At 38.3% G+C, this 15,175-nt stretch overlaps 1 protein-coding gene across 22 annotated transcripts in view; it reads left to right on the top strand.

Moving 5' to 3' along the window:
* Positions 1-13,862: 13,862 nt before the first annotated feature.
* Positions 13,863-15,175, top strand: part of LOC149528624 (uncharacterized) — a 28,600-nt gene continuing 27,287 nt past the window's right edge. For 5 of the 22 annotated variants that reach the window (XR_016358719.1, XR_016358718.1, XR_016358717.1 and 2 more), the window contains exons 1-2: positions 13,877-14,296; positions 14,388-14,562. Coding sequence is in view for 2 of the 22 variants with exons in the window: in XM_089809908.1 (XP_089666034.1) it covers positions 14,416-14,562 (147 nt within the window). In the remaining 20 variants the exon portion in view is untranslated. Of the gene's footprint in view, positions 14,297-14,387; positions 14,563-15,175 lie in introns of all 22 variants that reach the window. The other 17 variants (XM_089809914.1, XM_089809915.1, XM_089809913.1 and 14 more) reach the window with 10 other exon arrangements.

Here is a 15,175-nt window from a genome sequence, read left to right as displayed (position 1 = left end):
ACTATAAAAAGGAATCCAGGATAGGGAGATGGATGATGGGATGATAAAGCTGATGCAACAGGATTTCAAGGAGTCAGATTGGCAGAAGATGGGTTTCGGAGATCCCTAGGACTAGGATTGTGGATCTCGAAAGATGAGGCTTGGTGGATTGATTGGATTGGTGGATCCCTAAGACTAAGATTGTGGATCCCTAAAGCTAAGAGTGATGATTGATTCAAAGAGATACTGATGCATAAGCTAGGGTAGGAGAGACAGATGCTGGATATGGATGGGGAATAATGGAGATGAAGGGAATCCATTGAAGCTTTTTGAGTAGGGGGATACTTCAAAGAGAAGTACCACCATGTAGTTGAGCACTAGATTTGCTATAGGACTATTGGTTAATTGCCAAAGTTACCAAGAACATCAAGGCCATGTCACCAACCATCCAGAGGACTAACAGACTGACTCAAAACAAACACGCAAGGATTGCCTGAGCATCACACATGAATCCCAGAGGAAGCAGCGTGGAACCGACACTAGGTAACCCACAAGCAAAAAAAAAAACAAACAAAAGACCTGATCAAGACATTACGCTCAGATTGCCCCATTCGCAGTATACCATGATATGGAAGATCGTGGCAACCTTGAGGAGGGAACAAGGAGATTTCTTGGAAAAGATACTTCAAGACCCAAAAGGGAAGATTCCAAATCAAAAGAAAGAGAAAATCCAAAAGAGAACTGTTTGCCAATGAGATGGGTAGGATGAGGTACTAACGGACCAAGATCAGACATGTGGAAAGCTATATCCTACAAGGATCTATCGGAGAGCACCTAAGTTGATGGATTTTGGATGAGTGATGCGTCTAGCAAGCTGAACTAAGAAGGATACTACTTTGGTGATAGGAGATCTAGCTAAAGGATGCATTGGAATAGCTAACCAAGGGTTGTGCAATGTGTGCAAGATGTTGATCAAGGAGGAACTGACACGAAAGCTTGATAGATACAATGGTACTAAGCTAAAGAGGATGTACAAGCTGACGGACCAAGATATGTTACAAATGTACAAGGTTGTTCATGTTTTGATTTTTGTGAGATGGAAATGTTCGTGAAGGGTGGGATGTCTGCAATAGTTGATAGGCAGATAGGTAGATGGTTTGCAAAAAGCTTAAGGAAAATGGGATTCTTTGTGTGTATGTGATAGGATACAAGCTAGGATACAAGATTTGGCATATAATACAAGCTGGAATATGGTACAAGCTTTGGACAAGATTTGGATATACAAGCTATGATACAAGGGATGATACAAGATTTACAAGCTAGGGTACAAGATTTACAAGCTATACAGGAGGTATTTACAAGCTTCATTAGATTTTGGATATTTGGTTGGAACACCAAGGGAACAAGCAGGTGTTTTATTGGATTGTGAATGGATGGATGAGGGATAGGATAGTGATAGATAATGGATTAGTCTTTGCACACAAGGTGCCTAAATTACCAGGTTTTCACCAAGGTACCTATCCAAGGTGCTTGAAATGCCAAGTTTTCACCATTGAACGCTTATTTCTTTTTACTATTTTTTTGTATTTTTCAAAAGCTGGGTATACCAAGGATCTTCAAGCATAGAACTTCTTGAGATGAATGATGTTATTAGGATCATTCAAGAGTTCTCCTTCCGATGTAGATAGCTGATAAGCTCTGGAGCCAAAGGAGGCAGTGACAACATAAGGACCAAGCTAGGTAGGTTCAAACTTGCCTTTCTTTTCTCGATTAGCTTGGACTTTCATATTTTCTTTGAGGACCATGTCGCTTGGCTAAAAGTGTCGTGGAAGCACCTTCTTGTTGAAATTATTTTTGAGACGAGTTTGATAGACTGTGAGATGATCATAGGCTTGTTGTCGCTTCTTGTCTAAGAGATCTAGCTGGGTGAGCTGACCTACTCTGTATTCTTCATCTGATATCTGCCCTTGCAAAGATATGTGCAAGGAGGGAAGTTCAACCTCTATGGGTAGTACTGCTTTGGCACCATAGACTAAGGAGTATGGAGTTGTGCTGGTGGATGTATGGAAGGAAGTTTTATAGGCCCATAGGGCTGGATTTATTTGTAGGTGCCAATCGTGGCCGAAATCATTAACAACTTTCTTTAGGATTTTGAGGAGGGTTTTGTTAGTTGCCTCTGCCTGGCCATTACCTTGTGGGAAATATAGGCTAGAAAAGTGGTGATGGATGTGGAGGGAAGTGCATAATTTTTCCATGTTGAGATTTTCAAAGTTACCTCTGTGGTCGATGAAGATGGTGGATGGGATGCCGAAGCGGCAAACAATGTGGTACAAGATGAACTTGGAGATCTGAACTCCTATAGCTGAGACTAGGGGGACTGCTTCCACCCATTTAGTGAAATAGTTTGTAGCTATTATTATCCATTTATGTCCATTAGATGAGAGAGGTGTGATAGTTCCAACTAGATCAAGGCCCCAACAAGTGAAAGGCCAAGGTGGTGCAATAGGCTGTAGATCCTGTGCTGGAGCATGCACAAGATTTGCGTGCTACTGACATGGGAGACACTTTCTAACAAAGTCACAGGAGTCTTCTTCAATGGTAGGCCAATAGTAGCCTGCTCTAAGGATTTGTCGCGCGAGGATAATACCACTCATGTGGGCACCGCAAAGTCCAAAGTGTACTTCTTTTAATGGTATTGCGGCCTCATTTTCATCTAAACATCAAGAGAGAGTATCATGATAACCCCGATGATATAGGGTATTGGCTATGATAACATAGCGGGATGATTTTCAGATGAGGTTTTGGTGTTGGGTACGTGTGAGGTGAGGGGAGATGATACCATCTTTAAGGTAAGCGTGAATCTCATGGTACCAAGGGGATTGGGGACCAACTAAGATACAAACACAGTTTGAGTCATTGTTCGCATAGGCAGGTGTGAGGAGCTACTCGACTAAAAACTCATGCTGTGTAACCGCTTGGGGATTTCCAAGAGTGAGCCGATAGTAGCCATAGCGTCTGCTGCTTTGTTCTGTATTCGTGGCACTTGTGTAAACTGAAGCTTTGTAAAATGCTGGGTTAGCTAATCAACTAGCTCTTTGTAGGGTAATAGCTTTTTATCTTTGGTTTGATATTCATTTAGGGCTTGCTTGATGATGAGCTAAGAATCACCAAAGATTTGTAACTCAGTGATGTTCCATTCTGCAGCTATCTTTAATCCTGCTATGAGAGCCTCATATTCAGCTATATTGTTGGTGCTAAGGAATTGTAGCTTGAAGGCTTTTGGAATGTAATCTCCTTGAGGTGTGACCAACAATATTCCTGCCCCTGATCCATGAGATGTATATGAGCCATCAAAATAAAGTTTCCATGGGGGTTGTTCTTCAATTAGACAAATATGCTCATCTGAAAATTCTGTGATCAAAGGATATGTATCTACTAGAGGTGCATCAACTAGGTGATCTACTATAGCTTGCCCTTTGATTGCCTTTCTGTCCACATACTGGATGTCAAATTCCCTAAGGAGCATAACCCATTTGGCCAAACAGCCTGTAAGTGCTGTTCTGGAGAGCATATACTTGAGAGGGTCGATCTTGGAGACTAGTTGGATGGTATGACTTAGCATGCAGTGGCATAAATATTTATTTAAACTTTTTTAATAAACATGAGGATTAATATTTAATCTTAATTAAATATTTTGAGTTGGGATTAGGGGTAGGAAATGATGGGATTAGCCTTTAATCAAAATTAAAGAAGGATTAGAAGATTTTGGAAGAGGTTAGTGGTCTTAAGGAAATTGGCCAAGTTTTGGGCAAAAAATAATATTTTTACTTATTTTGGATTTTTTGGTCAATTTATTAATTAAATAATTAATAAATAAGGAAATAATGTTTAAATAAGATTTAAACATTTTTGGGAGGGATTCCTTAATTAAATATTTTAAATTAAGATAAAGGGATTTAATGGCATAAAAATAAATAAATTAATTAATAAATGATGATGTCATCAGGGATTTTTTCAGAAAATAAAAATACTTTATTTTCTAAAGGATTTTAGGTGTCTACACATCAAACTCAGGTCCTTTTCCAATCTTGGCAATAGCGTTAAAAATCATTTCTTCCTCTAGGTTAAGATTTTCATCTACTATCACTTGATCAATGTTTCCTTCTTCTCTTTCATCCTCACTTTCATCATCTCCTACAACAAGATTCATTCCTCTAAGCATTTGTTCTTACAATGGTTGCATTTTCCCTTGGAGGGCTCTAAAACACTCAGGTGTAACACCTATGACTCTCCAACCATGCTCCCTTCATGGAGGCATCTTCACACTTCCACTAAAACCCTAGTGCAAGCTACCTCTAGCAAAAAATATGTATACCAAATTTGATCTCTGAGACAATAAAAGCCTTCTATTTACATTCAAACCATAATATATGTTTCTTGGAAAATATTCAAAAGTCTATCCCTAATATATGTTTCTTGTAAACATTAAAAAAAAAGAAAAAAGAGTTTTTGTCAGCAAATAAAGAAAGCTTCCAACACCAGCACAACTATACATACAATTTAAAAAAATAATTCATGCAACTACTTTAAAAAATTTGAGCACCTTTATTTGGGAGTTCTCCCACACAAGAGTAGGCTACTCTAAGAATATGCATAAATAATTGACAAAGCAATTCCAATTCAAGGGAAACACAATTATAAATCTTCAGACATTCTACTTTTGAGAAGTGCCAACAAGATTTAGGCAATGCCTTTATTCCATTCTAAACAACGAGAGAGATTCTAAGCAACCTTACAGTCTTAACAAAAAGGAAATCCATGTAACAAAACAATATCAACTATTCAATCCTCATCAACTATGGGAGATTCGATAAGAACAAGAACCTAGAATTTTGATTAGGAAAATAACACACACTATTAATTTTGAACTAACAACCGATTCCCACTAGTATGAAGTGTCAATAAACTCTTAATAGAGTAAGCATTCATGATTCTTTCTTCAAAACTTTCAAGCAACTAAAAGAGAATACAAGGATCTCTTGAACTGTGGTTAGGTTGGAAACAATAAACTATTATTTCAAAGAAACCACATTATTTAAGAAAAGCAGTTACACAATAGCTTTGTTATAATTAGCCAACTATAATGACAAAATATTACAAAATCCCAAATGCAACATTCAAGAAACAAATACATTTTTTCCAACTATAAATGAACCTATAGGACAATGTTGATCTATGCTTTATCCATTCATGCCAAATTCCAAAATCATGTTCGAGCCCCCCTCCTAATGTTGGCCAATGTTTTCTTAATATCTTGTTTGCTTCCACTTATCAAATCATTTTGTTTTAGAATTTTTTTCCAAAATATTTGCCCTTTCATCATAGATTTTCGATTGACTCTTGTGATCTTCAAAGCTAATTTTTTATAGAAAAATGCAATCATAGATAGAAAAGAAAATTTAAAAAGTTACAATTACAAATTGTAAAAAAGAAACATAGTTGGAAATCATAAAAATCAAATGCAACAAGAGCTCTGGGGAGCTAGAGCCCCTACCTTTGTAAGAAATGAAAGGTTGGTTGTGTGTAGTTAACACATAATGATAGGAATGAACAATAAAGACAACAAGACAACTTATGAAGAACAAGCACTAATAATCATGTGTAGATCTAATGTATCAATAACGAACATTAGTTGAAAAATGAGGTTTTCATTGATAAGTGAAAGTGAGTTGTTAGAAAGTTATTTTAGATAAAATGCATTTACAAATATTGAAATTAAAATATATATTTTTACTTTAGTAAGGAAATATTCATGTTAAATAATTTGCTTATAAAAGTTTGGAAAATAATCCATAATTTTGACAAACTTTAAAACTAAATAAATAAGTTTATTTTATATTTATAATGTGGACATTATTAGCAAGGGGAAAATGTTATTTATTTTGAATATATATATATATATATATATATATATATATATATATATATATATAGACATTCTACTCTAAATAATTAATTAATTAATGTATTATTTGATTTAATTTTAAATTAATTTTATTTTCTATTGTGTCCTGTATCATATTGAGAATTTAATTGTTTATAGAAAAAATTTATTTTTCAAATATATTTTTTACTTATTATTAAAAAATTCTATCATTTTTTTTTTTTAAATTTCCCATTTATATTGTACCATATTATTCAATTTATGATTTCTTTTATGCTCTATGAAATGTGCTCTGCTAGGGTTTGTATGATTTTCGTCTGAACCCTTTTTTCCACACCGCTTGTAATTCTACATTAAGTGTAGGAATTCCTTTTAGGTTATAATGGCCTTGGTCCTCTCCAGCCCAACAGTTGCTACTAGTGTTGGAGTTGTTGTTGCCTGCGAGAATGGCCCCGCTGAACAAACACTCGTGCAAGTTTGTCCCCAAGGTGTTCCACGAGGTAATTCCTCTCTTGACTTGGTTTTGAATATCTCTACTTTTGAAACTATTTGCCATTGGCTAGAGACCCAAACCCTTATTGGGTATTTTGTGGGTTGCACTCCATCTAAAAGCGTGCTGCATGAATAGGTTTCCAAGGCCTGGACCCCCCAAGGGATTTTCCTTGAAGGGATTCAAAGCCTCACTAAGGGCTTTTTTTGTTTCATTTTGGTAACCCCTCCTAGGCCAAGGGCATTTTTAGCCATGGGCCATGGACAGTTCGCTCATCTCTGCTAGTCATTCAGAGATGGTCTCGAGAATTTTGCATCTTAGATGACAACAAACTTAGGGTTCCAATTTGGGTAGAGTTCCCTAGGTTGCCCATCCCTCGCTGGTCTTTCCTCCCAGAAATTGCCCAAACTATGGGCAAAGTGATTTGTGTGGAACCAATTTTTTTTTTTAGCGCTGACCCTTAGTAGAGGTTTTGTGTTGAGGTCGACCTATCTAGGGACCTTAAAGAATTAGTGGAAATTTATATTGGTGCTACCACCTTTACCCAAAAGGTGCTTTAACTAAACCTCCTGAATACTTGTTATCATTGCTAATCTAGTAGCCGTAAGATAAAGGATTGTCCTCTACTTGAGCGCAATTGCTCTCCAGTCTAGGAAACCAAGTCAGCTCCGACCGTTAAAAAAGATGAACGGATGATGATCGTTAAGAAAGGCAAGGGCACTGCTAAACCCGACCCTATTTATCAAGAACCTAGCCATCCTAGTTCCAGTGTGGCTCCTCTTTCTCCCGCGACTCTAGAGGTTCCCATGGTTGTGTTGCCACCTATTTCAAATCCTGCATTATAGGGGATAGAATAGTTAGAGATTCAAGTTGCTTGGGTTCATATGCCTCAAGCAACTTCTATGATTTCCTCTCTATCGCTCTCGCAGCCCTGAAGGCTAGAATTTTGTCTCTATTAATGGGGACAAATGAAGAGTCATCTCTTTGGGTGACCCTTTGTTTGAATCCTTCACTTTCTTGCATAACATCTTCTCCTCTCTTGGGGACAAAGAGGACATGCAAGCTGGTTTATAATGAATTTCTCTCATGGAATGTGTGGGGGCTAATGGACCTCCCTAGAAAATATTTTGTTCATGATACCAAGCGTAGGCTTGGAAATATTGATGTATTGTGCCTGCCAGAAGTCAAAGTTTCTAGGTTTCTTCTCAACTTAGTTGCTTGTGTTATATGGTCAGATGGTGTTAGTTTTCTCTCTCAGCATGAAGTTGGTCAAGGTGGTGTAGTCACTCTTCTCTCCCCTCAGCTTTTTCCTTTTGTTATTTCTCATGGTTCTGACCCCATGCAAAGAATTGTTTGGATTTTGCTATCTTTTCAAAATCATTCTTTTGGCATTGTCAATGTTTATGCTCCTAATGATGTGGTGGAGTGTTCACACCTGTAGAGGTGGCTAAGTGATCATCTACCACCTACCACCTAGATATTCTACAGAGGTTTCAATATGGTTGAGTTGGCTATTGATAAAGTGGGCCTTCTACCTTTTCAATGGTCAGTTGGAGAGAGGGAAGTCTGGTTTTACATGCAGAACAAGCTAGGTCTTTTTTATCCCAGTGTTAATCGCTACCAACCTAATGGTGTCTGGTACATTTGGTCCAACTTTTGAGAGGGATCTGACAGGGTTCTTAAAAGGCTGGATTGTGTTATGATTTTTGCTTAGTACTTTTTTTCCTTTTCTCACGCGAGTATGCTACCTATCAATCCTCTTTTTGATGTGAATTTTTTTGACCATTTTCCCATTCATTTCTCCATTAGTTGGCATTTTGCTCCTCCTTGTAATTGTAAAACTTAGTTTTACTTTAATACCTCCTTGCTTTCACATCTTCACACTACCTCTCATATTTTACAAACTTGGAATCTTGAACCTAGGCCCCAATCCACTTCTAGGTGGATTTAGTGGTGGAATGATGCCATCACTCGTATTGCGACATTTCTTTGCATTTATGGGAGACAGTTGGCCACTTACTGCACGAGATCATATGAGGCCACTACTAAAGATCTTTGTATGACCACTGAAGCTCTTGCCATGAATCTATTTGACACAGATCTCTAGGTTCAGCTTTCCAACCTTTGCCGCCAGAAGTAGGTTGCAAACAACTATACTACCTGAGGAGCTCAACTCAAAGCCACCTACATTGGTTGGAGGTTGGAGATCAAGCTTCCAAGGAATTATTTAATGCATTGAGGGCTTTCCATTTTGTGGTTGGGATCAAACGCATTTAGGAGGGTCAACACTCCTTTTGTGAGCTTCCTAACATCCTCCAAGCTTTTGTTCACCACTATGAAAAGGTTTTCATGGCATAGGGCCCTTTAAAAGCTCAAAATCAAGCCTTGTAGGCTTGTTTAGATGTCACTCCTAAAAGGCTCACTCCAAAACAATATGCGTTCTGTGAGTAGAAGCTCACTTTAGCGAACCTCAAGGAGGCTATTTTCTCCATGGCGGATGATAAGGAGGGGGTTGTGATGGTTTCTCTTATGAATTTTACAAGGCCTTTTGGGAAGAGATCGGTCTAGACCTGCATAAGGTTTACCTTGAAGCCTACAATTCTTGCTCTTTGGGCAATATTATTAATAAGGGAAATATCAAGTTCATACCTAAGGCAGGTGACCCTAAAGATATATGTAATTGGAGGTCCATCACCTTGTTGAATATCTCTTACAAGATCATTTCCAAGGCTCTCTCTTAAAACCCATCTTCTTCTTCCTCGGATTATTCACCCTGAGCAAATAGGTTTTATCAAATCCCAGTATATTTTGGACAATATAATCACTATGTAGGAAGGGATGGAATGGGCTCGACACTCCAAGCAATAGGTCATCTTTCTTAAGATTGATTTTGCCAAAGCCTATGACTGGATAGAGTGGCCCTTCATCCTTGCAATGCTTCAGATGCTTGGGTTTGGCCCTACTTTTCTGCAGTCAATCCAGATGCTTTTTGGGGATGCCTCTACTTGCATCTCTATCAATGGTCGATAGTCTCAAGCCTTTGGGCTTTATTGTTCAATTTAACAAGGCTGTCCATTGGCGGCCTCTTTATATGTGTCGACTGCCAAAGGCTTTGGGTACTTGCTTGTCAATGCCATTTCACAAGGGAGGGTCCATGGTATTTCCCTTCTAAACTCCCTTGATTAGCTTGTGAATGGCCATTTTGTGGATGACTCCTTCCTCACTCTCATTAAGGATGAGGATAACATTGCTTCTACTCTACAATGACACCTTTTGTCTTGCTTCCAAGTTTGCTATACAATGGCACAAAACCCTCTGCTATAGGCAGTCTTCTCTTCCCCAACCTACTTGGTTTGGGAAACATCAATGGAAATGGGTCCAACATGGTGAAATTTTTCATTTTCTGGGCATCCCTTTTGCCTTTCAAGCTTTGGTCATTGAGCTCTGGAATGTGGTCATTACACGAATAGAGAAGAAGCTGGAGTATTGGATCACCAAGCCTCTCTCCCTTGTGGGAAAATTCCAGATTTGTTCCAAGGTGTTGGTTGCCACCCATGTGTACTATTCTTCTTGTTGGGCTCCTTTAAAGGCCTCTTATCTCAAACTTGAGTGTCTACTATGTGACTTCCTCTAGGCTTCAGATGCTTCTCACCAGGGCTTTCATAGAGTTTCTTGGGATTGCTGTTGTTTTCCCAAAGAGTCTAGTGGCCTTGGCTTGCTCTCTATCTAGAAGCAAGCTAGTACTCTTTGTGCCAAATGGTTTATCCATGCTCTCACTGGAAATGAAGCTTGGAAGATTTTGTTGCGGCATTGCATTTCTTTAGGCTTTTTAGTTTACAAGCCAGCCTAGAAGGGGATTGGTTTTTAGACCATTCTTGTGACCAGTAAACCTGTTCAGGTTTAGGGCACTTTTGTTGTCAAAAGCATTTGAAAAGCTTGGGAAGTCATTAAGCCCTGGCTTCGCTAGGCTGGTGACAAGTTAAGAGATGGGCTCTCCATGAACCAACATAATCTTTGGTGGTCACCATTATTTTCTATCCAAGGTGTTCCCCTGGCCAAAGTACATGGGGCTAGTGCTCTGTGTTTTTTCAAATGCGACATAAGAACCCCTAAAGATCTTTTCTCCAAAGTCATTATGAGCCTATAGTCATGGGAGGACATGAAAGTACAATTCTAGCTCACTCATCTAGATCGCCAGACTTTTGATCTTCTAGTTTTTGCGGTGCCTCCCCGTATGTTGCATAAACTTGGTATTCAGTCTTCTCGCCCTTGGTGGAAAGACTGGTAGTGGTATCCAGCCACTCCGATAACGAGCTACAAGCCTAGGCTGGGCTACTGATTGTTGGTTCCTCACCTACCCATGGTCGAAGTTCTCAACTAAAGATGGCATTTGCAATCTTCTCACTATACTTGGAGTCATAGGTTTTCCACTATGTGGTGAACCATTACTGAGCCTAAAATTGCACATTTCACCTGGTGTATTCTTTTCTAGGGCTTGCCTTTGGGTCCCCGGCTGTGGTACCTAGGAGTTCCTGACCCCTGTTGCCTTTTTTGTGTTCAATCAGAGACTTTTTTTTCACATTTTTTGGTTCTGTAGACAAGCTTAGTGTTACTAGCAATGTATCCACGATCTCTTTCGCCCCTTCTGCCCAAAACCTTTCTCTTGGCACATGGTTGTTCTAGGAGGCAACACTTAGATTCCCTTCAAGTACTCTAAGATTTGGCATGCTTTCAGATTGGGGATCTTATTTAGCATTGGAAAGATTGCAATGCTATTATCTTTGCTAAGAATACACTTGACATTAATGTTGCTATGTATGCTAAAGCATGTATTTATAACAATGTCATGTTGTAGATTTAAGTAAAAACAGATAAAGTGGCTCTAGAGGTGGCTCACCTATAGGAGTTGCTGGCACATTGGGAAAATGTCCCCAGTACGGTTGCTCGTGTCCCACTGGATTTTGCCTCCAATAATCGTACCCCTCCTTGTGGTCGTCATTGAGGATGTAGTAGCTCTACTCGCTTCTCACACATGCCTCACTCTCAGCCGTGCCACTCTCTTGGAGGTTCTACTTGTCGGCACCACTCTGCCTCGCCCCTATAGAAGTTTAGTTTGGGGTGGTCCCCATGGCTCCTCCTATTGCTCCTACTCATTTAGACCCCAAGTGGGTGTTCCCTCGGCTAAATTTAGCCATTTCTTCTCCTAGGCCTAAGGGAGAAAAATAAAAAGATGATGATGCTGCTACTGATGGATGGGCTCCCCTTGAGCCATTTGCTCCCCCACCCCTGGGTGGGGATCTGGTAATAAGGATCCTCCTCCCTCGGTTGGCACTGCACTGGCAGCTTGAGGCTTTTTATTTTCTAAAGTTTTTTTTTCATGAATAGTTGATCTCTGACCTTGGGCCATATGAACTCACGGGGTGATCCTGTTTCCCCTGGCCCCTTTTTTTGTGAATATGTAACTTTATTGTATTTATTTTAATATAAGGAAGGGACTATTCATCAAAAATAATAATAAAAAATGATTTCTTTTCCTATACGAATATATATAGAAACTTTTATTCAATGTAGGACTCTTTAAAAATCAAAAGTCACAAATTAATTCAATAAGAACACGTACTGAATTCTTATTACAAAACATAATAAATTCATATATGTAAAGCTTATTGTCCTCCTTTGTGACCTCTTTATTTAACATCGTCCATACGACATGTTGCTTTCTTTACTCCAAAAGATTTCATTTCAGTCAATTTTTTTAAACAAAGATCTTATTGTACTAGGGATTGAGTTGTTGACATTTGGGATATCATTGAAATTAGAAAAGGAAAAGTAATTTTGAATGCATCAGAGCTTTTTTCTATAGAATTTTACTTTGGGTTTTAGCTAACACCTACCTAGATGTTAGAGGTTTGACTCTTTGTACTACTTATTTAATTGCTATGGGGGACATACCCTAATTACTTCGTGCTCATAATTTATGGTCCGTTCATTTTTTATTTGGTCCTATTGTTCGTTTGATAGGTGAACGTCAAAATATCTACATCAATTAAACATTTTCTCATAAAAGCTTTGAACAGGTGGAGGCCCGGGATCAAGATTATGTCTTTTGAACATGCTAGCAGCCGACTTCTTTATATGTTGCGGTTCCTTATTGAACCTTTTCTCCTCAATTTATTTTATAGAAGATCCTTTCCCATTTCCCTCTTTTTCTAAACTAATTCATATTGACACTTAAATTCTCAGTGGATAAGATAACAGTTTCTTGGATTAGATTATGTAAAAAAATTCTCCATCAATTCATCGTATGCTTACTAGGCATCAATATGTTGTGTCATAGAGAATGATGCAATATAATACACATGTAAAATTTAGATGAGTAAGGGTAAGACGTATGGTGTAAGTGAATCCGTCATGAAATACTTACACTATAGGCAAGACAATTTGAATGACTAGATTAATTTATATGAAATTTCATCTAGAAGGGATGCATATGATTTATTACCATTCTGCAATTGCCGCATCTTAAATCTCTTGCCATTCTACTGAGAAATCTTTGTACAGTTGTAGACAGTGGGTTTTGCAACTTTTGTGGCTCCCAAGTTTAATCCTGCTCTGTGGCTTCAAAGCCTCCATCAGATTTAGCATGGCAGAGAGTCACAGTGACCAAATTAGAGATCTGGTGCTTGGATTGGAAGCTAGTGGCCATCAGTTCATCTGAAGTGTCGAGTTTGGGGGGTCAGTTTCTTCTCTACAAATGGAAAGAGGCGAGACAAAGCTTCCAGAATGAAGTTGGATGTTTGGAAGCTAGAACATTCCAGAAATTTAATTTCATAATTTTATGTTTGGAAAAATTATTTTTACCCCTTGCAAAATTGTTGACAGCCAATCAAACAATAGGATTTAATGATTGAAAAATAATTTTAAAAAAAAGAAGATTTTTAGACTTCACAGATTTACTAAGTTTGATACTAAAAAAATTAATTGTGACCCTTATCGAAAACATTAGTTCCATGCCTATAACATAGACAGAGACTAATAATTGCAATAGACCTATAATTTTTAGAGCAAATCGAATTGTGACACACATAATCTTCAGAGATTCAATTCCTTATGAGACTCAAGAGCCTCTCAACTTAAAAATAGAATAAAATTTAGAAAAATTAACAGCCCAATCATGAAATACTACAACTAATATGAGTATGCACAAGAAAATTTCAAATTCATGTTAAAACGGTTTGCTGAATTCCTCAAATATTGAAACGGTTTTGCACGTCACCACCCGAATCTGATCAGTAAAGTGGACAAGTCACCACCCTATTTAATATAAAACGCAAGGAATATAGATCTAATTGACAGACGAGATACGAAGACTACCAAAGAAAATTGACAACAATCTATATATAACACGGTAGGCGGATAATTTTGTTAGAATAAGTTTTCAAATTACATATGATAAACTAACGGTGATGATTAAATCGAGCTCAGAAATACGTAGAATGAGATGTAGACAGAAAAATGAGCTCCATATATGCGACTTACAAAAGATTTTGATTGTGTACGATTTTATTCAGCTAGTGTCTTATTCACCGAAAGTTTAAAGTGCTACTTGTTCCTTCGCACGCACAGCTCAATCAATTAAAGGCAACGAATATATTTTTTGAGGGGTCCCCAACGGGTAATGTTTTGCTTTTGGATGATTCCCGTAGCTCTGAGTGGGAGGTGCCAGCTAGCATGGAATCAAACAGCGTAAACTTTTTCCTCCCTATAATTGATTCTATGGTCCTCCACTATCTAAAAGCCGGTGTGTTAGGAGGCAGCTAAAGATCGGGAAGTCTGATCTCTTTGTACCCAACAAGTGGATTCCTCTCATCCAGAAGCCTCAGGTATGTTGATCTATTCATGTATTCTTTTGACGTATTTTTATGTATTCTTTCAGTGTTTGATTGTTTTTGGAATTTTTTCTATCAATTGTAGTGAAAGATGAAGAACATGATCATTTTTTATGGAAAGAAAACCCATGTCAATTCTTCCCAGCGAGAAACCAACACAGTGCTGGGGTCTAATTTGTTTAGGGTCAAGCAAGCGTGGATTTCTGCTGGGCTTGCACTGCCATGAATACTTAGAAACATTTATCTGTGGTTGCCACCAGGTTAGTCTTGAGTTTTAGCTACCAATTTGAATGTTCAGAGTTTTACTTGAGCTCATTCTCCTTTTGGCATATGAACAGAGGGCAATCTGGGATGTCAAAACTTCCGATTCCTTACTTAACTCTTCCTTTGGTATGTCAATGAGCAATTAGTGCCATCAAAATTAACGCATGCTAGTTGAGTTCGGATCTTTTGGTGGGTTGTGGACAAAGGTGATCCGTGCCATCAAGGCCTACGAGGCCTTGTTGAGCTGGGATCTCCTTGTTGCATTTGGATGGAAAACAATTTGGCATCAAAATTTCAGAGTCTTAGTTTATCTCGGATCTCTGTTTTGTATTGAATGGAGGAAAATGTGTCCCATCAAAATTTCAAAATCTTTGATAATTTTAAAATCTCCCTTTGGCATACAACCGAAGGACAATCCTTGCCATAGAAACTTTTTGAGCCCTAGCCAAATTCAGGTTTCCCTTTGGCGTATAGATGAAAGGGAAATCCTTCCCGTTAAAGTTTTCTAGTCTTAGTTGAGCTTGGATACCTGTTCGGCATATAAACAAAGGGAAATCTTTGCCATCTATATTTCCAAGTCACAGTTGTGCTCGGATCTCCCTTTCTCAG

Source organism: Cupressus sempervirens, chromosome 11, assembly GCF_028749045.1.
Source record: "Cupressus sempervirens isolate cs-2001-9-10 chromosome 11, ASM2874904v1, whole genome shotgun sequence".
In the NCBI taxonomy this organism is placed as follows: Eukaryota; Viridiplantae; Streptophyta; class Pinopsida; order Cupressales; family Cupressaceae; genus Cupressus; species Cupressus sempervirens.
The sequence above is the reverse complement of the archived record's forward strand: the minus strand, read 5'-3'. Positions and strand labels throughout refer to the sequence as shown.